The 24478-nt window shown below is 57.6% G+C and overlaps 1 protein-coding gene across 7 annotated transcripts in view; it reads left to right on the top strand.

Moving 5' to 3' along the window:
• Positions 1-21625, top strand: part of FAM193A (family with sequence similarity 193 member A) — a 111041-nt gene extending 89416 nt beyond the window's left edge. For all 7 annotated transcript variants that reach the window (XM_079767538.1, XM_079767539.1, XM_079767533.1 and 4 more), the window contains 9 exons: positions 239-487; positions 10183-10381; positions 11227-11496; positions 12659-12941; positions 13590-13773; positions 14649-14879; positions 17316-18141; positions 19579-19660; positions 20931-21625. In XM_079767538.1, the coding sequence (XP_079623664.1) occupies positions 239-487; positions 10183-10381; positions 11227-11496; positions 12659-12941; positions 13590-13773; positions 14649-14879; positions 17316-18141; positions 19579-19660; positions 20931-21024 (2418 nt within the window). In that variant the 3' untranslated portion in view covers positions 21025-21625. The remainder of the gene's footprint in view (positions 1-238; positions 488-10182; positions 10382-11226; positions 11497-12658; positions 12942-13589; positions 13774-14648; positions 14880-17315; positions 18142-19578; positions 19661-20930) is intronic.
• The last annotated feature ends 2853 nt before the right edge of the window (positions 21626-24478 follow it).

Raw genomic sequence — 24478 nt, 5'->3', positions numbered from 1 at the left:
TCTCTGCTCAGACAGCCCAGGATGCAGGCCCCCCTGGGCATGGGGCGTGCACCCCTCTCTAGGTTCCTGCAGGCCTGGGCTCTTGGCCCCTCATTGCGCTCACAGGAGGGCCCTGGCCGGCGGGGGTGTCGGATGAGCCTGCTCCCTGTGGGTGGCTGTGGAGATGCTCAGCAGAATGGGCGGCCCTGCCTGCCTTCGCCCCCCTGACCTCTGAGTGAGCAGGCCTTTCTCCCTGCAGGCTGAGCAAGCTGCCGACTGTGAGTGCCACGTGTGCAAGCAGGAAGCTTCTGGGCTGCCGCTGTCGGCGATGACGGCCGGGGCCTTTCCTTCCAGCCAGCAGTTCCTGACCCCGGAGAGGCCCGCACACCCCGCCTTGCATCTGTACCCCCACATCCATGGGCACGTGCCCTTGCACACCGTCCCACACCTGCCTCGCCCTCTGATCCACCCCACCTTGTACGCAGCGCCCCCGTTCACACACAGTAAGGTAAGTGGGCAGAAAGGGCCTGACTGACAGATCCAGATTAGAGTTCGTAAAGGCAGCGTCCGCTCCCAGAGCTCTAACCCTGGCAATGACAAAGTCAGTATTAAAGTCGTGGTTTACCTGTCCCTTCGAACTCAGGAGGATGGAGAGCTTTTCAGGGGATGGGTATGCGTGGGGCAGTCATGGCTTCTGGGGCCTGGCTCTTAAATGTGATGGGTAGCATGAGGCCTTTACCCGCTGGGCTCTCTGCGTCGGAAACACTTGTGCTCTTGGCACAAACACTAAGGTTGTAGCAATGACAGGCTGGAGAGAAACCCGGAGCGCCATGCACTAGCGCATCCTTGCCAGGCGGGATCGCGAGGCAGCTGGAGGGCAGACGGGGGCCTCCCAGGAACCAGTTGGGCTAGACTGCTCAGCACAGGAGTGGGTCCGGAACAGCTGATTGCTGCGTGCTGCTCCTCAGAACCCATGTTTATCTGGAACGTCTCAGCTGCAGGGAGGCTTTAGGTTGGATTCACTCTGGGCCTCAGTAGCCTCGCCTCTCCAGCTCACCGTTGTTGACTCTTCCCGTACGCGCCGTGTGTTACTTCTACCCGTTATTGTGGTTCAAGGCTGGTTCTAATCGATCAAAAACAGAATTTTCCCTAAACTCTCCTGATTTATTAACTTAAAACAATGATTCCCAACTGGGATCGGAAGGGAGGACATGGCATGGAGGGCTCTTCAGCCCGAGCACATTTTCTTCCCCAGGGGTGGCACTGTGCGCGGTGTAGCCCAGGAGTGGGTTTTGCTGTTTTGTGCTGGGCAAGGGCACACATCAGGGATCAAACCGCCTCTTTAGGATCAAATGGAAGCCTTTTCTCATGTTCTATTACAGTGAGCACTTGGGAGCTGTACCCACGTTTATGCTTACATTGTGTTGGGGTGGATATTACTCATTTGGAACTTTTAACAATGCCTTTGTTAATAGAGCGGTTTAGGTAGCATTTTCGGGTATAGACCGCAGGTCCTAGAATAATAGTGAGATGCTGTAGGAGCCTAACTCTGTTTATATCGATTATCGTGGGGTAAACTGGTTTCTTGTACATTGTTTTGCTTAAAGTCACAGAACTTGGCGGCAACGTTTCCTGAGGCCAGGCTGTGTTCGGGGTCTGCCCAGTGTGCAGCCTCTGCCCCCCTGGGTGCATGTGTAAGGTGGGGGTGTTCACCCTGTCTCCTGTGTTCTAAGAGAAGGGTCTGGAATGTTCTCTTATAAACTCTCTTGTTGGCAGAAGCTGTGCAAGAGTTAGTTCCTGAAAATTTTCAAGTCCAGTTGTGAGATTGATTATTCCCAAGGTAAACACTGCCTTCCTCAGACTTTGGGGCTTTTTATTTTATTTTACTGATTTCAGAGAGGAAGGGAGAGGGAGAGAGAGATAGAAACATCAATAATCAGAGAGAATCATTGATCAGCTGCCTCCTGCATGCCACATACTGGGGATCGAGCCCACAACCCGGGAATTGAACTGTGACCTCCTAGTTCATAGGTCAATGCTCAATGACTGAGCCACGCCGGCCGGGCCTGTGGGCTTTTCTCAGATGTTACAGGCAATGTACAGAGGATAAGGGGGAAAATAACATTTGGAGAGCTTCTCTGTGTCTGAAATCTATTTCTTTGATACCTGGTAGACTTCACTCCAGCCGATGGATGCGAAAGACTCACGGTGATAAAGGCGAATCCGGAGGACAGCCTGTTAAGCTTTATTGCAGCCACTGTGCTGTTGACATCAACACTGTTTCCTGATGCATTTAAAGGACATTGGCTGGATGTCTTTTTATTTGGAAAAATGAGGTGCATTTGGCAGAATACTTTATTTTCACCTGCTATAAAAATGTTTGTTTCGCCGAAACCGGTTTGGCTCTGTGGATAGAGCATCGGTCTGCGGACTGAAAGGTCCCAGGTTCGAGTCCGGTCAAGGGCATGTACATTGGTTGCAGGCACATCCCCGGTAGGGGGCGTGCAGGAGGCAGCTGGTTGATGTTTCTCTCTCATCAATGTTTCTAACTCTCTATCCCTCTCCCTTCCTCTCTGTAAAAAATCAATAAAATAAAAAAAAGTTTGTTTCTGTAAACAAGCTTGCCTTGCCTCCTCGCAGGTCTTACGGAGAAGTTGGTATGATTTGAGTTAGGTTGACTTAGTTGAATGCTGTGGATACTCTGTACTTAAATGCGTCAGGTGTCACAGCCCGGAAGAGCTGGTGGAAGGGCCTGTGAGAACAGACGGCTGCGTTAGAATGGCACACCCATCCCATCGGAGCAGCTGAGGCGGGGGGCTCGGTGCTTGTCCATCGGAGCGGGCGGGGCCGCGGGCGCTGCGTGTGGAGGGCAGTCCTGCGCTCACGCACTCGGACCTGCTTCCCTTTCCGCCTGGTCAGGGCCGTCAGGGATTTCGGCTTTGCAAATGCAAGTGTCACTTTTAAGACTTGATGTCATTGTCGTAGTGATTCACACGTGGGCCATTGTGGGCGAATCTTTAGTAAGTAACATGTTTGGGATGAGTATTATGAAAAGTTTACTTTCTTGAAATTAGAAAAACTTGACTATTTCTATTTTCAGATGTCTTCATACCAATGATACATTTGATTTATATGTTGAGGTGTAAGTTATTTGAAAGTTAAAGGTAGTTACAGGAGAAAATACAGTAATGAAATGCTAGAAAAGAAGTCAAAACGGCGACAGGGTAGTTCCAAGTCCTGGGGTTTCCCAGCGACCTTTCCTATTGGTTCCTCCTCGAATCCCGGTGCGCTCTGAGAACAGGCACTGTCTGTGCGGTTACTCCCCCGGGGGAGGGGTGCTTTGGGGTCCGGCGTGTGGTCGGCCTGGTGAATGCTCCTCGGGAGCTTGAGAAGCACGTGCGACCTGCTGCTGTTGGATGGCGCCGTCTGTGGTGTCAGCGCCGCGAGTTGGGGGTGCCGCTGGTTCAGCTCTGCCCGCTGGCCCGTCTGCTGGCGCTGTCCCTCTGACGGGGCGGGCTGGCGTCTCCAGCCATCGCCGCGGGGTCTCCTGTCTCCCTGCAGTTCTGTCCGTGTCTGTCTCCTAGGAGCTGGCGTGTGCAGGGTGGTCGCACATGCTGGGAGGACGGGCCTGCTGTCAGGAGGTAACACCCTGACGTTTCCCTGCTCTGCAGGCTGCTGTGTCCGAAGTGAACGGAGCTTCTCCCGCTTCTGATCCGTGTTAGTTCAGGGTACGTCCATCCCTTTACTTTGGACTGAGAGGGCTCTTTGGACTCACAGTGGGTTTCTTATGAACACACGTATACATTTGGGTCTTGCTTCTTATGTAATCTGATCATCTCTGTCATTTCATTGGTATATTTAAACCATTTAAAGTGATTTTTTAAAATATATATCTATTTTCAAAGTTTTTTTTTTAAATTAATTCTTAAATCAATTAAAATGCCCAACCAACAGCCACACTGGGCAGGGCTGAGTGTGTTTGGAGTGAGAGCAGCGATGTGTGCAGTTTTCTAATGTTGGTGTCTGTGCTGCCGAAGCGAGCACTGTCACGGTTCCTACTTGGTACCAGGGGCTTCTTTTTCTGCCTTTTCCCTCTAACTGAGTTTGCTGATTCCATTTCATCTCTTCTCTTAGTATATCAGTTATCCTTATTTTGAAAATTTTTAACAGTTGTATTAGAAGGTACATTTTAACTAATCTAAGTCTCCTTCAAATAACACTGTTCTGCTTCGTGTGTAGTGTAGGCACCTTTTAACAGATTATTCCCAACCCGCCCTCCCATCCCTTGCGATGCACTGTCATTATTTTCATTATTCCATAGTCACCAATAGTGCCTTGTTGCTATTATTACTTTAAACAAAATTGTATTTCACTTAATTAATAAGAAATACCAGAGATTTTATTTTACTTTTTATTTATTCCTTCTCCGTTGCTCTCCCTTCTTTATGTAGATCCAAGTTTCTGGCCTTTATTATTTTATTTCTGTCTGAAGAAAATCTTTTAACATTTCTTGCAGGGCAGGTCTGCTGGCAATGCGTTCCCTCAGGTTTTGTTTGTCTGAGGAAGTATTTCTTTCTCCTTCACTTTTGAAGGATAATTTCGCTGGATACAGAATTCTAGGTTGGTGGGGTTTTTTTCTTCCAACACTTTAAACATATTTGACTTCACTCTTGTCTTACTCAATGGTTTCTGATGAGATGTCCTCTGTGATTCTTGCCCTTGTTTTATAAATGCACGGGCTCCTTCTCTCCCCTGCCCCAGACTGCTCTCGAGATTCCCCTTTTGTCTTTGGCTTCCTGCAGTTTGTATATGATATGCCAAGGTGTGCATTTTGGGGTGTTTGTTCTATTTAGTATTCCCTGAGCTTCCTGGATCTTTGTTTAGTGTCTGTCATTAATTTTGGAAAAGTCTCAGCATTATGGCTTTAAATATTTCTTCTGTCCTTTTTTTTTCCTTCTGGTGTTTCAGTTACTGTATGTTGCATCTTTTGAAATTGTCCCACAATTCTTGGATGTTTTGTTCTGTTGTGTGTGTGTGTGCGTGTGTGTGTGTGTGTGTGTGTGTGTGTGTGTTTGTTTTGGTGATGGTGGTGCATTTTTATTCTTGTTTCTCCTTGCATTTTCATTTGAGAAGTTTCTATTGACATATCTTGAAGCCCACTGATTCATTTCTTGGTTTTGTCCATTCTACTGATCAGCTAGCTCATCAAAAGCAGAATTTGTTTCTCTTAACAGTGTTTTTTACTTCTAGCATTTCTTTTTTATTATTTCTTAGAATTAGAGTTTCCATCTCTTTGCATTACTCATTTGTTCTTGCATATTGTCTACTTTTTCCATTCAAAGCCTTAGCATAATAATCATTTTCAGTTTCCTGCCTGATAATTTTCAGCCGTTTTATCTTTTTATTCTCTCTCTACCCTTCTGTCATGTCTCTCTGAACCTCTGATAAATCCTTCTAGTTCTGTTCTTCATTCTGAAGCTCGCCTTCCTATTTCTCATCTCCTTATCTTCCAGTCCATTCTGAGAACCTTTTTGGATCAGTCTCCCAGTTAAGTGATTCTGTTATTGTGTATAACTTAAGTTTTGAGTTTTTAATTCCAACTCTAATTCTTAATTCTAAGCTTCAGTATTTATTTTTCAAATATATTAGCAACTTTTTATAGACTCCTGTTCCTTGATCGCTTTCTTCTCTTTAACCTTTTGCACTCGGATGTCGAGATTAAAATTACTCTTTGAATGTATCAATAATTTGAAATATTAAAAAATCCAAATAAATAAGTTTGTATGAAAAGAAACTCCAGTTTTTTATTCTACTGCCGCACTTTGTAAAATCTGGGGTATTTAAAAAATTAAATCCCGAGTAGAATAAAGGAATCGAGAAAAAAGCAAGCGAGTGCAAAGGGTTCAGCCTTTTACATGTAGTCGTTCTGTGTTTGAACGAAATCTTGAGGATGTAGACCTGCTTGTTGCTTCTGCTGCTGTGTTGCTTCCTTCCATGTGTAGGAACTCTTTAGCACGAGGTCTTGTTTTGTGCATCCTCTGTGAGAAATCAGTCCCCGCCCTCAGGAGGGGATGCTTCCTCAAAAGTAGGCTTCCGTGTGCTGGCATGAGGTGCCCCAGGGGCACTGACCCACCTGGGCCCCCAGCTACCCTGCCTGCAGGACCACGGATCCGTCCCCCAGTCCCCCGTCACTACTAGTGTAATCTGGGCCGTGAGCCCCTGGAGCAGCCATTTTCCTCCCCACCTCCACCTGGCCCTGGTTTTCCTCGTCAAAGGCTTTCCCTGCTTTCTCTGTGGCTCAGCACTTGTTACAGAAGTGTTTTGTGCCATTTATCCCCCTTAGTGGACAAAGCCCCAGCAGAGGGGAACGCGCATGACCTTCCAGAGAAGCGCAAACATGAGCTGCAGTGGCGGGGGGGGGGCGGGGCAGTTCACCCCGGGCCTTCCACCTGCCCCAGGAGCAGTGGGTCATGGCTGCAGGGCCAGACTCTGGACTGGCATCCGAGGCTCCCAACTTTAGTCCCATCCTTTCTGTCTGGAAAACGGGAGCATTCACCACGCCAGCAGAGGGTCTAGGGGTGAAGTGGAGAGAGGTCTTGCATTCTGCACGGGACCCTGAGGGCTATTTGGAGTTGGTCTCCGAGTTGCCCTCGGAGACTGCGATGCATCCAGGGGAGCTGCTGAAGTGGCCGCTCGTGTCTGTCACCTCCCTCCTGGGTCACTCAGCAACCCCCTGCAGAGTGTTTGGTCAAGTTCATGGCAGTGCAGATGGGAATTGGAGGGAGAGGAAGCTCTTTAGCAACGAGGGCCATGGTGGCTGCACTCTGGGGCCCTGTGGGGCGCTGTGTCTGCATTTTGTCTCAGAGGCCGTGCTCGGTTCTGGCCTGAGAACCGCAACACCAAGCCGAGCTGTTGCCCCTTTCCCGCCTCTGCCGGCGTCGGGGCGCTTAGGAGGAAGAGGCACACGGTGGCAGGCGTCCCGCCTGTGTGGCCTCGCTCTGTTTGAATGCTCACTGTGGGCAGTCCCTCCCGTGCGTGTGTCAGTGGCTCGCCATCTTCTGCACCTGCACCACGTGGCTCTGGGGCCGCCTGGTCGTGTGCGTGACCTCGGAGAGCGGCTTAGTGAAGGCGTCTGGTTGGCTGGGTGCGTGCATGCGTCGGAGCTGGCACTTAAAGCAAAAGGTTTGTTTTCTTGTGAATCTCTTCTGTCTCAAGAGTGGAGAGCAGTTCAGCACTTGTGTTCGTGAAGCGGCGTGGAGGCCTGGAGGAATCGGGGTCTGAGGCAGTAGCCCCCCCGGGAGGGACTTCTTTCATGCATGGATCACGGGTGTGCTGCCCGGCGTGCGGCCCAGAAACGGAGCCCGGCAGGGCCGGTCTTTCTGAAGGAAGCCACAGGTGTCGAGGTCGGTCGGTGTCTCGTGCAACAGCATGCATGCAGACCAGCCTGCCGCTGCCCCTCGCTGCCCCTCGCTGCCTGTGGACGGATAGCTGGGCCTCCTGTTCTCAGTGGATTGGCTTAGAGGAGGGTGTGAACGCTGAGGAGCCATTAGCGTACGTTCCACCTCACCGTCTCATGGCCGGCCCCTTACTTCTCCAGGCTGAGCTCTGCTCTGCGCTCCTGCGCGGAGAATAGAACCAGTGTGCCCTGGCCCCGCTGTCAGGAACCTCATAGTCTCAAGAGAAGACAGAAACGTGCTCAGACCTGACAATCCAATGCTGTGATGGACCGCAACAGAAACTGTAGGTGCCCAGCAGGAAAGCCATCGTGAAGAGGGAAATTAGCTTGGAGCCCGTCGGTTGGTTTTGCAGAGGAGCTGAGGCTGGGGTAGGGTTTTGGAGGGTAAGCAAGAGCTCTCTGGACCCATGTGGTTGTGGGTCCAGGTTGTCAGCCAGGCCACCCCGCCGTGTCTGGGGTGCTTGGGAAGTGCTTGAGAAGAAGCTGTGGAACCCTGGAGGTGCTTCCGTTGTGCCAAGTTCACCAGCTGGGCTGGCGAGGCAGCGCCCCCTCTCGGAGCACACGTGCGCTGGGAGAAGCCGCTGGTTCCACCTGCTGGGCATTCTGCCCCTGAGCAGAGTGTCTTCCAGGCTCAGAACCTGCCAGTCAATGACTTTCCATCCGTCCTTCTCAGCTCGGCAGCTCGTAGTGTGCCTCTCGTCTGCGGACGTACCGTCTTGTCCTCTCTGCCCGGGGGTCCCCTGCAGGGCGGCAGCTCAGGCTCCCACTGTGACCCTGGGCGGCCGCTGCAGGCCTGTGTCTTCCCACTTTCAAGCCTCTAGTCTCACTCTGGTTCACCCTGCATCTTGGCCTCGCTGCGCCCGGTCAGGTCAGGAGGGCACACACCGCCACCTGCAGTGACACCTGGGAGGGCAGCAGAGCCCGAGGGGGGTGCGTCTGTGTGTGGGGACCACAGTCCCGGGGGGATGGTCCACATACACAGCTCCGAAGGCTCACTGTGGGCCAGCAGTGTGCTGAGCACTGGGCATGCGCTGTCTGATTCCGTCCCTCCACAGCCCCTGGAGGTAGGTGTTTGCAAATTAGGAGAAAACGAAAGCACAGAAAGATGCAGTGATTTGCCCAAGGTCACACAGCTAGTAAAAGGGCGAGCTGGCATCTGAACCCTTGGGACTGCAGCCTGAAGGCTGCGAATGGGACCAGAGTTCACAGCCAGCTGCGTCCCTGACACTTGCCAGGAAGGAGCCAGGCGCCCAGTCCCAGCTGTCCCGACAACACCAGGCTTCCTCTGTCGTCCGTGTCTTTGTGGCCGGCACTTGGCCATTTCTCCTCCTTCCCTCTGTGGCTCACTCGCCCACCAGCCCAGGTGGGTCTTCCTCATAACCCGACCAGGTCCTCGCCCCCGCTGCTTACCACCCTCTGTAGCTCCCTAGTCCCCTCGGCACAAAAGTCATACAGTTATCTCCTTTGGCCCCTGTGCCCCTCCCCCTCCGTTCCCCCTTCCTCTCTCCCCGGCCAGGCCCCCAGGGGTCTGCCAAACCATCGCCTGCTCTTGGGAATCCTTCCAAACCCAGGCCCCCCTCCCCGCTGCACTCGAGTGTACCGCACTGTGCTCCTGTGTGTGTCCCAGAGCGGGGGCTCCCAGGCGTGGTTCCCAAGGGCAGGCTGAGCTTTAGGGGGCGGCCCTGGGCCTAGGGCTGCTGGGGAAAGCGGAGGGCCCGGCCTTGGCAAGGAACCGGGCGGCCCGCTCCCTCCTGGAGCTGACAGAGTTGGAGGGAAGCAGGCATTGAGCCAGTGGGCACAGGTCAGTCTCGAACGATGAGCGCGGTAAGTGCTGAGAGGGAAAACGGTGGCTTTATTGTGTTTAACGGAAGGCCCTGTCTTGGTCTTGGTTAGGTGGTGAGGCCAAAGTCAGAGATGGCTTCTCTGAGGAAGGACATGTAGGCCTGAAGGGTGACTGTCAGGCAGTGAGACCGAGAGCTGAGGGCATTCTAGAACATGGACACGGCATGAGTGAAGGTCCGGGTCGAGGAGGAGCTGGGAGTTTGAGGACCAGAAAGCCAGTGTGTCCAGGGCCTGGGTGAGCAGGAAGGACAGCTGGACCACGGCTACAATTGTGACCTCATCGTAAGAGCAGTGGACGCCACTGGCCAGCTGAAGCAAGGGAGTCAGCGCCCTCGTTAAATCCAGAAAGCTCCCTGGCCGAGGGGAACAGCCCTGGAGGCGGTGCGGCTGCTGAGCGAGGGCGGCTGGAGGGCGCCTGCTCCTCCCGGGGACGGGCCTGCCCGCAGGGCCTGGGGCGTCCGAGCAGCACAAACCGAGTAGTTCTTCCGATGCACGCCCTTTGCCCACGGGAGAGCACCGTGTAAGGGTGTTGCCATGTTTTGATCAGTGACTCCAGGGTTGACTTTTCAGCAGTGATCAGTCCAGTGTCGGGTGGAATAAGCCCGAGGAGCAGGGCTGACGCCATGCCCACACTTGCCGTGTGGCGAGGGCAGTGTTAGAAGCTGTGAGCTCTCAGGCTGCTGCACGTGTTTCTTGAGGCTTCGGCTGCTTTCAAATCCCTACCTGGTTTAAGTGTGACCTGTGGTGTAGACTCGCCACCAGCTCTGTAAGACGTGTTCGCCGGGACAGCCGTCACGGCGAGCGCGTCCCCCAAGGCTTCCAGAAATGACTCGTCTATCTGTAGCCTAACTACCTGGGTAAGCAGGTATGAATGTCGATATGTGATTAGAACTTTTTTCTTGTAGGCTTTACCGCCAGCACCTGTTCAGAATCACACAAATAAGCATCAGGTATTCAATGCATCTCTTCAAGACCATATTTACCCGAGCTGTTTTGGGACTGCTCCAGAGTGGAATAGTTCTAAGTTTATAAGTCTGTGGGGATCAGAAGTGATGAATGATAAGAACTGGAGTCCTGGCACTTTCTTGCCAGATACAATTTCTGGTAAGGAACCTGTTCAAACTTTATTCAAGTTTTCAAGTGATCCGAGCTGAGGGGATGGCCATCTGGCTGTGTTCTCCCATGGGAGCCCCGAGGGTGGGCCCGCCATGCTGCCCCTGCCTCCACGTCGGTCACAGCCACGGCCCCTAGCATGGCTGACGCCCAGCTCTGCTGCCGAGTGCTGCTGAGCGTCTTGTCTCCAGGGTTCAGGCTCGGCCACTGGTTCTCGAGCTGGGGTGGCAACCAGACATGGCCCAGTGCACGGGTGGGCAGCAGTGCCACAGCCGACTCAGGTGCTGTCACTTACCTTCTTTTTCTCCTTTTCTGTACTGACCCTTCATGGGATTTGTCCCTCTGACCAGCTCCGCCCTCCCAGCCGCTGAGGTGCCTGAGGGGCTGCTACGTACGCCTCACCTCTGTCTTCATGTGGTTAGAGCCCCTGGCAGCCCCACGCCCAGCCCCTGCATGTGCTCAGAACAGCAAGCTAGACTGGCCATCCGTCTGGTCTGTGCCTGGAAAGGGTTTCTAGCTGTGTGACCTTGGGCAAGTTGCTTAGCCTCTCTGAGCCTCAGTTCTTCATCTTCAGGATGGGAATAGTACTACCGAGCTCAGAAGGCAGTTTTAAGACATAAAAGAAAATAACTTCTGGAAAGCACCTAGCTCAGGGGTGGACACATCGCAGGTGCTCAGGGAATCTTCGTTTTCCATAAACGCTAGATGACTAGGGTCACCCCAGGGGAGCGCTCACTGCGAGCAGCCCCAGTGTGGAGAGTGTGTCTGCGAGTTCTCGTGAGCCTTAGCGAACTGCTCTTCTCCGGAAGCCTTCATTCTCCCTTTTGTCTCCGAAGGGAGTGATGTCTTGGGGCCAGCGTTCTCAGAAACAAGGCCCGACGCCCTCCCGCCGCCGAGCAGCGGCTCGCCCACCGGCCTGGACTGCAGAGAGAAGAGGAGCGCCGCCAGGAGGAAGTGCCTGTACAGCTTCCAGGACGCCTTCATGGAGGCCAACAAGGTGGTGATGGCCACCTCCTCGGCCACCTCCTCCGTGTCCTGCACGGCCACCACGGTGCAGTCCAGCAACAGCCAGTTCAAAGTGTCGTCCAAGAGGCCTCCTTCCTTAGGTAAGGCTGCTGCTGGCGGGGCGGCGCCCGGCGTTCGCGGCATCTCCCGACGCCCTTGGCTGGCCCGGCCCGAGAGAATCCCACCGTCACATGTCCTCTGGGGCTCGGCCACATGGGTCCTGCCTTTCCTCTCTCCCTGCTGTTGTGAGCACAGTCGTCTAAAAGCAGAACCTCGTGGACAGGGTGCCTGTGGCATCGCTGGGGTGCAGGCGGTGTGCTGTCACACTCGGACCTGAACCCGCAGGAGAGCAGAGAGCAGGGAAGCCGTCAGACGGGCAGGTGGCGGGGCACTGGAGCTGGCTCAGGGCCCTCGCTGGCCGGTGGGGAACAGCACAGCACAGAGTGTGGGAGCGGCTCCAGCACACGGCGGAAGGGCAGAGTCCTGGTGCTCAGGAGGGCCTGGGTGGGGGGCGGCTGCTGCCTGGGGACGGGAAGATCCTGGTCACTGTGTGAGCAAGAGCGAGGGAAGGGGGAAGCCGGGTGACGGCCCTCCGTGGTGGTGAGAACCTTGGCTGTCCGTGTGGGGAACACGGTGCCCCTGCCGGGAGCAGCTCCCAGGGTGCTTGGCAGCCACCCTGCACACCTGCCTGGTGTAGCCTCACCACCTCGGAGCAGCTGACAGGTGCTTCCTGGGCGGTCAGCTAGGAGGGTGCAGCATGGCCTTGGCGGGGTGCGTGCCCAGGGCATGTCCGCTCAGTCTGACCCGAGGCTGCCACTGCCGCTGCTGACGGCTGCTCTGCCCAGAGGAGGTCGGTGCTGTGAAAGGCAGGCCGGGTTGGGGCGGGGCAGGGCGGGGCGGCTCGGAGGGACGTGTGGGGAAGGACTGCGGGGCGGGCGGGGGGCGGGGGGGCTGTCCAGGATCCAGAAGGTCCTTCCTGGTGGGTGTGGTGCGATGTGCTGTGTGGTCACAGTGACATGCGGCCTCTCGGGGGCCCGTGCCAAACAGCACGTGGGGGCGTGTGTGTGTCAGGAATGAAGGAAACGGGACAAATGGTAACTAGTCATGAATCCAGGTGAAGGGTTTTGGGTATTTTTTTGACTGTTTCCTTCAACTTTTCTATAGATTTGAACATATTTAGACAAAAAACATTGGTAAAAAGTCTTAAAAGGAGTATGGACGTGTCTGACCTGAGCTGTTGGCTCGACTCCATGTCTGACGCAGGTGAGGTCTTCCACGGCATCAGCAAGGAGGAGCACAGGCACGCGGTGCCCGCCGCCCCGAGGAACAGCCCCACCGGCCTGGCACCGCTCCCCGCGCTCGCCCCCGCCCCCCTCGCACCAGCCTCCACGCCTCACCTGGCCAACCTTGCGGCCCCCGCCTTCCCCAAAACCGCAGCCACCTCTCCTGGGTTTGTGGACACGCGCAAGAGCTTTTGTCCTGCTTCGGTCGCCCCCCCGACCCCCAGCACAGACGGCCCCATCAGCGCGCCTCCAAGCGTGTGCAGGTGAGCCAGGTCCTGGAGGTAGAGGCCAGGACACGATGGAGCCTGGGTGCCCTGCACCCTGACACGGGAAGAGCTGTGGGAGCTCTGTCCCCTGGCGCCGGGCGGGATGCGGCGGGAGGGCGGGCACCTGCAGGGCCGGGCGGGGCTGCTGCGTGGGAGGGTGAGCAGACCCCACCCGATCCATCAGTGTCTTTCAAGTTGTACTTGTTCACTTTGAGCAAAGTACAACACAGCAAACTCTTGACGGCTTTGTTTTGTTTTAAGTGTGTTTTATTGATTTTAGAGAGAGGAAGGGCTGGGGCGAGGGAGAGGGACATCTGTCGGTTGCCTCCCATAGTCACATCCTGACGGGGAACCAAATCCCCACCTCTTGCTGCACCGGACGACGTTCAGCCAACGGAGCCGCACGGGCCGGGCTGGGCAGTTGTATTTGAAGACAGTTTTTGTTACCTTTGAACTTGTCCGTTTAAAGCCACCTCCCACCCCCAGGGTAAAGTGGTGGTGGGGACGGGAGAGACGGTGTGACCACCTGCCACACGCGCCGCCTTGCCCCACTGCCGCCCAGCCCGACGTGGCCCCATGTCCGTGTGGACCTGGATCTGGCTGTGGGGTGGCTGCTGGCTGACAGGCCCGTGTGCGGTTTCGCAGTGACCCGGACTGCGAAGGGCACCGCTGCGAGAATGGCGTCTACGACCCGCAGCAGGACGACGGGGACGAGAGCGCCGACGAGGACAGCTGCTCCGAGCACAGCTCCAGCACCTCCACCTCCACCAACCAGAAGGAGGGCAAGTACTGCGACTGCTGCTACTGTGAATTCTTCGGGCACGGCGGGGTGAGTGCCGCGCCGCGCTGCCGGCAGGGACAGCCGTGCCGGTGACGGGCGGGCGGGGGCGGGCGGGGGCAGTGTGACCGTCGTAGCAGTCGCGGGCTGCGACGCCAGGTGGGATTCCGGGGACTTACTTGCAACATAGTTCAAGGCAAGGTCTGGTCTCAAGCAGCAGCTCCACTGCTAGGTTGTCCTGACCCTGAAGGTAATGAAACACGCGCCCAAAGACTGAGCTGCAAGGCTTCGTCACGGCGTTTGTGCCTGGGGGTGAGTTTACGATAGCTGGTTGGATAGGGGTCCACTGAGTGCCCAGCGTGGGCAGCCCGGCGTCCCGTCTGTCCGCCGCCACGCGGGGACACGTGTGCCCACGGTTGGCTTCCCGGTTTGCACACAAAGGGTATTGACCCCGGCGGGCTTGGACAAGGACGCGCCAGCCCTCCAGCGGCGGCCGCGGGGCACATGGTTCTTCTTTAGCTCCTGCTCCTCTCCTCGCCGCGGCGTGCTTGGGGCTGGGCAGAAATCGTGGCAGTGGGCGGGAGGGCAGCTCTTTTCCTTCCGCGCTGAGCACGAAGCCTGCCGTGGGTACAGATACAGGGTGGACGTGGGCACGACCGGAAGGTGCCCACACCGTTCACACAGAAGGAGATGACCAGTGCGTGTAATTAGTTCTTTCTGACTTAAAAGCACTTACTTTTATACATAGCTGCATCTAACTCACCAGCTCTTTTATGAATATATAGATTTTCTTTTTTCCGGCCATTTGTTTCCTTATTTTTTACGTGGGTAATGAGAAAAGCTTTACTTTAGAAACAGCCTGCAGTCTATCTTCCCAGTCACTGAGACTGAAGCTTCACTGAGTCCTGTCTCCTCTACTGTCTCAGCCTCCGGCCGCACCGACAAGTAGGAACTACGCCGAAATGAGGGAGAAGCTGCGCTTGCGGCTGACCAAGCGGAAGGAGGAGCAGCCGAAGAAGGCGGACCCGCTGTCGGAGCGCGAGAGCGTGGTGGACCACCGCCGGGTGGAGGACCTGCTGCAGTTCATCAACAGCTCCGAGCCCAAGCCCGTGAGCAGCACGCGCGCCGCCAAGCGGGCAAGGCACAAGCAAAGAAAGGTAGCCTGCGCCCGCGCCAGGGCGGCGGGGACTGTGACCTCGGGCGTGGAGCCACTGCCCTGGCCACAGCACGGCTTCCACAGCCCCTGCCTGTCTGGCCTGAGTGCAGGCTGCTGGGAGCCCCACGCTGTGTCCAGGACGCACCGTCCCCTTCGTGTTGTGGCTTTGTTCGGGGACCCGCACCAGCCTCAGGCCCTCGTGCTGGCCGGCAGGCGGGCGCAGACCCTCGGCCTCTGCCTGGGGAGCGGAGGAAGTGGGGTGGCCGTGGGCTTTGGAAGGCGGGCTGAACGATGACTGACAGGCGGGGACAGGGCCCTTGGCTCCGCGGCCGTCCGCGTGGAAGAGGCCCCGCTCGTGGCAGTGACGTCGAAGGTGGCGGGTGAGGTGACGGCCGTTGCGGGCGGCCCTGGGCAGTTCCCACCTCACCTCAGGGCTGGGGTGTGGCAAGGGCAGGCCCACCCAGCGGTGGGTGTGACTGGACTTGACCTAAGGTCCAGCGAGTGAGTGGAGCCCTCAGGGACGGTGCTAGTCCTGCGAGGTGTCCTGTCCTTCCTGGTCGCCTCTCCTCAGGGACCCGGCCCAGTTCTCCTGGAGGGCTCCCCTCGGAGCCCCGGGCAGCAGGCCAGCCGTCGCCCTCGGGCAGCCACCTCGGGGCGTCAGGCCCGGGGCCAGCCCTCAGCAGGCAGGTCGGGCCGAGGAGGCGGGAGCTCGCGGGGTCTGACAGCAGGAGGGCTGCCAGGAGCGGGCGAGGCCGCTGAGCGGTCAGGCAGAGCTGAGGCGGCCCGCAGGCCCTCCCGGCTCCGCAGCAGCACGTGGCACTCCGGCCTGTGCTTGTCCTGCTGAGGGGCAGACCCGCCAAACCTGTGGCGCTCGGCCCGAGCAGCCCTGCCTGGCTGCCAGCACTCGCCAGGGACTTGGGGGGAGCCCGTTCTGCCCCAGGAGACCTGGGTCTGCAGAGCCCACAGGAGTGGGGCGAGCGAGGGTGCCGCCCTCGGAGGTGCCCTGCCTCTCGAGGGGTGCAGGGCCTGGGACGTCCTGTGCGGTCCCCGAAGCCTCCAGTGGCTCTGTGCTGTCAGGGCACCCGCCCCGTCTCCGGCCTCTGTCCTGCAGCCAGTCGGCATCCCGACTGACGCCACAGCCCCTTCCGGCCCACGGGGTCCCCTCCGCACCCACTCACCCTGTGCTCTACCGAGCACCCCATTGGACCGGACCGCGTGCCCCAGCCCACGGGTCGGCTTTGTGTCTCCCTCCTGGTCGGCTGTGGAAGTGAAGGGGGCACCCGGACTGTGGGTTCACTGTAGCCTCGTCCTGGGGGTCCCGGCCCTGTGCCAGGATGCACTGCCAGCCGACCCCCAGCACCTGCGGCAGCGGGGCTTCGGTTGTGGAATTAGCTTTTTAAAACCCGTCATTTGACTTTTAACATCATTTCATATTAAGCTTTTTCTAATAGATAACTAAATTAGGTCTTAATTTAACGCCTACCGAAATGCGGGAAGTAGCTTAAGCTGGGAAGGGCCTTTTCGTTTCCTGTCAAGTGGTTTTTGCCGGAGCGTCCGAGAGGCGCCCTCTTTGGGGCTCTCATTTGTCACTAAAGAGCAGGCCCCGTTTCCGTCTGTGCTCCCCGGGTAGGCGTCCCTAACGGAGGGAGTCTTCCCTCGATGCAAAGGCACGTCCTGACGTGGCATAAGCAGGAGGCGCCTGCTGTCAGCGCGCCCCGCGGCCTGGAGAAGCCATTGCTCCGGGCACACTGGTGACAGCAGCTCGGCGTGTCGGCTACGGCCAGGCTGGGAGGGGGTAGTTCCTAGTGCACATGTTTGCATGTCCTGTGGATGCACAGAAAGCCTCAGCCTTCACCTGGGCGGGTGCGTGCTGTGCACGGTCGTGTGCCGTTGGCTGTCACCTCCGTGTGCAGCAGGCGTGGGGGCGGGTAGGCAGCAGCTTCCACCTGTTTTACATGCCTGGTCAGTGGCTGTGAGGGATTAACTGCCACCTTCCCCACATAAAGTAAGTCTATATGTCGAATAACTTGGGGTAGATACGTTTTAGTAAGAGCTTTTGGCTTATTATAGCCCCTTTCATGGTTTATATTCTTTTTTTTTTAACTTTTAAAAAACTAATCTTTATTGATTTTAGAGAGAGAGAAAGGGAGAGGAAGGGAGAGAAAGATAGAAACATCGACGAGAGAGAAACATTGATTGGCTGCCTCCTGCACGCCTCCTACTGGGGACTAAACCCGCAACTTGGGCATGTGCCCTGACTGGGAATCCAACCGGTGCCTCTTGGTACATGGGACACGATCAACCACTGAGCCACGCTGACCAGGCAGGGTTTCTCTTCTTCCTGTGTGATTCATCTTTTAAATTCTCATTTTTCCAGATGTGTTACTTTTTGACCACTTACTGATGTCTCAGACAGCCTTCTCTTTTCGCCTGGCAGCTGGAGGAGAAGGCGCGCCTGGAGGCGGAGGCCAGGGCCCGGGAGCACGAGCAGGTCCGCGAGGAGCAGAGGCAGCAGGAGCAGGAGGAGGAGCGGCTCACGGCGGAGCTGCAGCGGCTGCAGGAGCTCCAGAAGCTGCGCGCCGTGAAGAAGAAGAAGAAGGAACGGCCGAGGAAGGACTGTCCCAAGCTGAGCATGCTCGCTGGGGCTCTGCAGGCGGCAGCGGAGGCCCTGCCTGACTCTGTGCACATGCACAACGGCTCCCTCGAGCAGAACGAAGAACCGGAAACCTCACCGCACTCCCCGTCCACACACGCCAACCACACAGAGCCCGGGCCGGAGGCCGAGCCCGCGGACAGCAGGGACTCCAAGCTCCTCCTGCCCGAGGGCGTCGGTGGGAAACAGCAGGAGCCGCTGTCCTTTCTCCTGGACATAATGCATCACCACAAGGAGGGGGCTGGCAAACCGAAGCCAAAACAGGCCGGGAGGGCCGGCAGCGAGGCTGGCAGGAGGCCCGCGGAGCCCCCCAGAGCCTCCGAGAGCCAGCCCAGGCCCCGGCCTCAGACTGAGCCGAAGGCCAAAGTGCTCGACCTCCCTTCCCTGGCAGAGCAGAAGCGAGAGGAGAGGAAAGCCAACAGCAACAACAACAACAAGAAGCAGCTGAACCACGTCAAGGAGGGCCAGGCGAGCCCGGGCCCCTCGGAGCCCGCCTGCCCCGGCGAGCCGGCGCCCAGCAGCAAGCCGGTGCCGGCCGACTCCCCACAGCCCCGCGGCAAGAGCAAGAAGAGCCGGAAGAAGAAGGGAGACAGGGCCGGCAGCTCGCTCGGTGAGTCGGGGCGTCTGGCAGCCGCGCCTGTGGCTCGCTCTGTGATGCGAGAGCAGTGCCGCCGTGTCCTGCCCGCGTCGGGGTTCTCATTGTCAGTGTTCCAGAGCCCTCGCCTGCACGGCCTGGCCCGGCCTCGAGGATGGGCTGGGGCTTCCTGGGCAGCCCTCTGGTCTCATGCTTTTTGGGGGAGTGCCTTGATAATGCTTGCTTTCCTCTGTGGAAATGGGTCTAGTTAGTATTTCTCTCTCTAATGAGTTTAAGTTTGGTAAACTGCATATCCATAGTAAATTACCCTTTTCAGCTAGATTTTCTAATTTATTTACAGAGATGTCTGCATACATAATTGGTTCGTTTTGTAACTTTTTGATCGGCCATGGAAGCAGGGTGGCTGCGATGAGACTTGTGGTGAAGTGTCATGAAAACGACGCCATGCAGGCCAGGCCCTGGTGGAGACTCAGACGCGGGAGCCTGGCGGGGCGGGGCGGGGGAGGGGAGCAGTAGCTGTGGGGGCGGTGGGGTTCATGAGGAACTTGCCAGAACTTGCTAGCAGGGCGCAAAGTCTGACTTGAGAGTGAAGAAGGAGGTGGCTTGCAGCAGCCAGGGGGTGCGGTGGTGCCCGCTGGGGGTCAGATGCTTGAAGGGCAGATGCACAGGGGGAGACGCTCAGGACGGAGCTTAGGAAGGAGGTCCAGGAGGGTCGGGTTTGGGGGTGTGGGATCCAGGTGTGGTTGAAACCACAGGGACCCTGGAGGCCAGAGGTGTGGGCCAGCGGACGAAGAGCCAGCAGGGCTGTCTGCGGGCGGGTGTGGTCACGTGGCCATGCGCGTCCTTAGGGGAAGCTTTTCCGGGGTCTGGGAGCTCAGGTGTGAAGGCCCTCGCCCTGTGCTGTCGCCACGGGAGTGGTAGCGGCTGTTGCACACCTAAGCCACGCCCGGTCACGCTACTGGGAAGTCATAGGCAGGATTAGCCTCCGCACATGGTCCGGGAGGTCTGCGGGGAGGGGGGGGCCTCGCCTCGCCGACCTGGTGCTGAGGCTGTGCCCGAGCTCACGCAGCCCGCTGTCCTGACTGCGGCTCAGACGGCGCCTCGGGAAGGAGCCCTGCCGTCGGGGAGCAGCCGGGGCTTCCTGGTGAAGTCGGGGTGCTGCACTTAAAACCGGGGGCCAGCAGAGCCGCTGCTGTTGGGTCCCGGGCCTCCTCCCTCCTCCTGTCCTCCCCACGGGGCCCTCCTGCCGGCAGCTGCTGGGGAGAGCCTCCGGGCGGAGGGCTCAGGACCCCCCGCGCCTCTCCCATCGTGGGGACCGCTAGTTAATGGCGCCGCTCAGGGGATCGACCGCCAGCAAGTTTGTTTGTGAAGTTGTTGCATTTAATAACATCAAAGCTCTGCTCTGTTCAGATGGCCCGCTCCTATCGTCTGACTTCCTCTTTCATTTCACAGATGATGTCTTTCTGCCTAAAGATATCGACCTAGACAGTGTGGACATGGATGAGACGGAGAGGGAAGTGGAATATTTCAAAAGGTGAGCGCCAGGACGGTGTGTCTGAGCGGCAGCGGCTGCCTGGCTCCCGCAGGCCCCTCCTGGCTCCCGCAGGCCCCTCCTGGCTCCCGCAGGCCGGCAGCTCTGACAGCAGCTTTCCCACGTAGGAGGGCCCGGCACACACGCGCTCCGTCCACTTCTCCCCTCCCCCTGTGTGCAGACCGGGTTACAGCAGTGCCTCCCAGAGGGTCCTGGGCCCACGGCGTAACCTGGGACGGGTGGCTCCCGGGCCGGAATCCGACGGAGGAGCCCAGTGTCTGTTCCCACAGCTCAGGGGCGGCTCGTAGGAGAAAAGTGGCGGGTCTGGAGCACAGGCGGAGGGGAGCACCAGGAGGGGAGCAGCAGGAGGGGAGCAGGGTGTCGGAGGGGAGCACAGGCGGAGGGGAGCAGGGTGTCGGAGGGGAGCACCAGGCGGAGGGGAGCACAGGTGGAGGGGAGCAGGGTGTCGGAGGGGAGCAGGGTGTCGGAGGGGAGCAGGGTGTCAGCAGCAGGACCAGCCAGGTCATAGGGGCCTGGCCTGGGTTTGGGGCGGAGCTGTTCTCTGAGGGGGGGCGGGGGGGGCAGGGGAGCGAGCGTCCTGGCTGCTGCCCTCGAGGTGAAGGAGCCTCACCAGCTCGGGTCTGCAGCTGTGGCGGGGAGGAGAGCCGGGTTCTGGGCGACAGCACGGGCCTCCCTCCCCGGACGGGCGCGGGCTGCAGGTGCTGCGCTTGGACAGTTAACCAGTGTCAGCAAACACTCATTTTACCTGCCCGACGCGTGGCGACAGTATGATCCTTTTCAGGTCCGTCCAGATTTCTGCCCAAATCAGAGCGGAAAGGTGGAGGACAGTGTCCTTTCCTTCCCTGAACACAGGCTGGCCCGTTGTCGCTGGAATTTCCAGACGCTGTTGAGCGCAGTGTGTGATCAGAGCAGGAGGGGCCCTCGCTGTCCCGAGGCGCGGAGGGAGGGACAGGGGCTGTGAAAGTTCCCCTTTCAAGTCACTCGCGCCCGTGAACTTGAGGCTAAGCGAGGGCAGGCTGGCGTCCCCGCTGTCGCTCATTGAGAAGGGCAGGCACAGAGGCCCCGGGACTGCGGGGCCCCGGCTCCCAGGGCTCATCAGAACCTCCGTGGCAGCCCCGCAGGGCAAGTTGAAAGGTAACACACGCGGGCGCCCGCCACATCCCGAGGACGGGGACCAGGTGCGGCCGGGCGGCGAGGCGTGGGGGCCGCACTGAGCCCAGGAGGCTCCAGTGACTGGTTTTCTGTCTTCCAGGTTCTGCTTGGATTCCGCCAGACAGACCCGACAAAGACTGTCCATCAACTGGTCCAATTTTAGCTTGAAAAAGGCCACTTTTGCTGCCCACTGAGCGAGGATCACCAGGAGGGACGCACGGGAGCTCGCCCAGGCCTTGCCGGGTGGCCACAGCGCCTGGGACCCAGCCCGAGGACGTGCCGCCCGCCCGCCCTGTTAGCTTGTGTGCGTGTAGTCTGTGAGCCTTGGATCGTAGCTCTGTGCGTCGGGTTGGACAGTAGCTCCCGCCACTTGTTCGGCCACCGCGGCCCCTGAGGCCTGGGCCTTGGCCAGAGACGAGTTTGCATCATCCACGTGGCTCCGTGGCCCCCGCATCTCACCCTGTCCTGTCATCTGTCCCCCTGGGTGACGCCCTCACTCAGCTCCCACCCGAGACGGGCGGGCCGGCGGGGCAGGCGCGCTCCGATCTCCACAATCTACTGTTCAGAGTGTACACGTCGCGCTGTTTGTGTCCAACCCCTGACTTGTAGCCAGCTTGTGTACGACCCCTGCAGAGTGAGAAAGTTCAAAAACAATCCCACCCAGTACTCACCACCGTCTGTTAGAGTGTACGACTGTATTAACACGGAGGCCTGCCTGGCTACTTTTTAACATATTGTTAAGTAATATTAAAATCATGTCTTTCTTTTTGAAAGATGGAATACATTAGTACAGTAGGAGACCTCGTCTGGTTGCTTTCTGCGGGGGGCGATGGGAATTGGCGGGGCAGGGTGTGCGGGCGGCTGTCCTCTCCGGGGGCCTTGGGCCACCGCCCCACGTGGCAGCTCAGAGTTCTGGTGCCTCACCATCCGGGCCCGGCCTCAGGACAGTTCAACCGGAAATGGTAAGTGTAGAGAAGCAGTGGGCGGCCGTACCCAGATGGGGCCGGAAGCCATTGCATTCCCACCTGTGGGCTGGAGGGGGCAGAGCAGAGGGGAGCAGGGTCTGTCGGCCAGGGTGACACGGCCTTGGAGGCAGGTGCCCGTCGAGCTTTGTGGGGTTGTAATAAAATATTGCCAAGACTAAGTTGGGTGTAAGTCGGGACATGAATAGTATTTAAAGTGGAAAAAGGAACCTCACTCGGTCCCTTCTGAGGTCTCCAGGCAGTTTTCAGAAAGCTCTCGTGGAGCTGCCACTCTTCTAGAACACTCCAAGGCTCCCACTGCGCCTTGCCTCCGGAAACCCTGCGAGGCCCTGCCGCTGTGCAGACGCCTGGCCGGGCTCTGAGCGGGGAAAGGGCGGTGGGCTGGCCTGGAGGGTTGTGAACCCACGAGGCTTCCTGCCAGAGGGACGTGCGGGTGGAGGAGAGGAGCCGAGAGGGTGGCGCTGCCATCCAGGGGCTGCGGTGGGTCGGGTGGGCCTCACATAGGCCGGATCCCCCGCGGAGCAGAGTGGAGCGAGGGCAGCCCGAGGGTCAGCCCCAGACCCAGCGCGGAGGGTGGGGGAGGGGAGAGCAGCCGGAGGCATGGGGCCGGGAGGCTGGGACTGGCCTCGGGGCGCCAGGGGGGGCACGTAGCTGAGGCGGCAGGGCGGCGGTAGCCAGTGTGGCCGAGGGGCTTGTTCAGGTGGCGTGCAGCCCCCGGGAGGACCCCGCGGAGGGAGACACGTCCCGCCTGCAGTGTCGGCAGCTGGCACGCGCGCAGGGCCACGGGCCCACTCCACCCTGGCATTGGGTGTGAGGTGGGAGCTTTTGTGCTGTTAATCCTCCCCTCGGTATCCTGTTGCTTTCTAAGGGAGTGGGAGGGAAGGGGCGACAGGAACATCGATGGGTTGGTTGCCTTCCCCCACAATAGGGGCTGGAGATCGATGTGTCCTGACAGGGAGTCACCCGGAAACCTTGTGCTGAACGGACGGGACGATGCTCCAACCAGCCGAGCACCTGGCCCGGGCTGGGGGCCGTGTTTGAAACAAAGTTCCCGCGTGTCCGAGCAGAGGCGGCACAGGGCAGTGTCCCCGGGGGAGGGGGGCACAGGGCAGTGTCCCCGGGGGCGGGGGGCACAGGGCAGTGTCCCCGGGGGAGGGGGGGCCGGTGGGCAGAGGCCAGCGTCCTGCCTGGAGGCGGCTCTTGTGCAGCTCCACCTGTGCCCTGCACGCTCGGTTCGGGGCCACGTGACCACGTGAGGTCCAGCCGCCCTAAGTGCCACGCCAGGAGCCCCTCACATGCAGAGGTTTGGCTTTTCCTCAGCTGGTAATTTTACTTTTCATTTACATCCCCAACCAGCAGTCTGTTCTGCCTGTGAGTCTGTTTGTTTTGCTGGTGCGTTTTGTTCTTCAGATTCCGTGTCCGGGCTCAGGGTGTCCCTCTGCCTCACGGCGTCACTCGGAGCCTCAGGCCACCGTGGTGCTGCACGTGTGGCCTTCCTTCCCTTACGCACAGGTAGGTCCCCCATCGCACGTCCCACCTCTGCCCGGTGTCTGTCCATGGGCCAGGCTTCTTCCACGTCTTGATTCTGTGGCTGAAGCTGCAGGGAAAATGGCTTCCCAGGCACAAGCATGGGCTATTTGTGTCTTTTTTAATCAGGGTTTTTGTTTTCTTCAGATAAATGCCCAGAAGTGGAATCACTGGGTCATAAGGCAATTCCATTTTAATTTTTTAAAATATATTTTTATTGATTTCAGCAAGGGAGAGAAACATCAGTGATGAAAATTATTGATTGGCTGCCTCCTACACGCCCTGCACTGGGGATCAAGCCCGCAACCTGGGCATGTGTCCTGACCGGGAATCGAACCATGACCTCCTGGTTCCCAGGTCGACACCCAACCACTGAGCCACACCAGCCGGGCCATTAACTTTTTGAGGAAACTCCATACTGTTCTCCACAGTGGCTGCACCCATCTGTGTTCCCACCAGCAGTGCACGAGGGTTCCCTTTTCTCCACGTTCTCGCCGGCACTTTGGTTGATGTGTATTGATGCCATTCTGGCAGGTGTGAGGTGGTACCTCATTATTGTTTTCATCTGCATCTCTTTGGTGATAGTGACGTTGAACCTTTTTTCATGTCTCTCGGCTATTTGTCCTCTTTGGAGAAGTGTCTATTCAGTTCCTTTGCCCACTTTTAGTTGGATTGGTGTGTGTTTTTTTGTGTTAAGTTGTATGAGTTCTTTATAAATTTTGGGTACTAACCCCTCATTGGATGTATCATTGGCAAATGTCTTCTCATTTGTTAGGATTTTTCGTTTTGTTGATGGTTTCCTTCACTGTGCAAAACTTTCTGGTTCTGCTGAAGTTCCATTTGTGTATTTGTTGCTGCCTTTGCCCGGGGAGACATATCCAAAAGATACCGCCAAGAGCAATGTCAGGAAATTCAATGCCTATGTTTGTAGGTCAGCGATTCAACCGTCTTCCTCTCATGGCACACAAACTAATTACTAAAGTAAGAAACATGTATTTTTTGCCCATCTGACCAAAAATAGGTGTAATTTTGGTTCGTTCACACCAGACGACTACTGTTGTGACGGCTGTGTCATTTGTTTGTTTGACAATCTAAGTGGAACGAGGTCGGGTATTGCGTGTTTTAAAAATTCTTGTGG

This window comes from Cnephaeus nilssonii (genome assembly GCF_951640355.1).
Source record: "Cnephaeus nilssonii genome assembly, chromosome: 1".
Taxonomy (NCBI): Eukaryota; Metazoa; Chordata; class Mammalia; order Chiroptera; family Vespertilionidae; genus Cnephaeus; species Cnephaeus nilssonii.
Note: the sequence above shows the minus strand (reverse complement) of the source record. Positions and strands in the feature narration are given on the sequence as shown.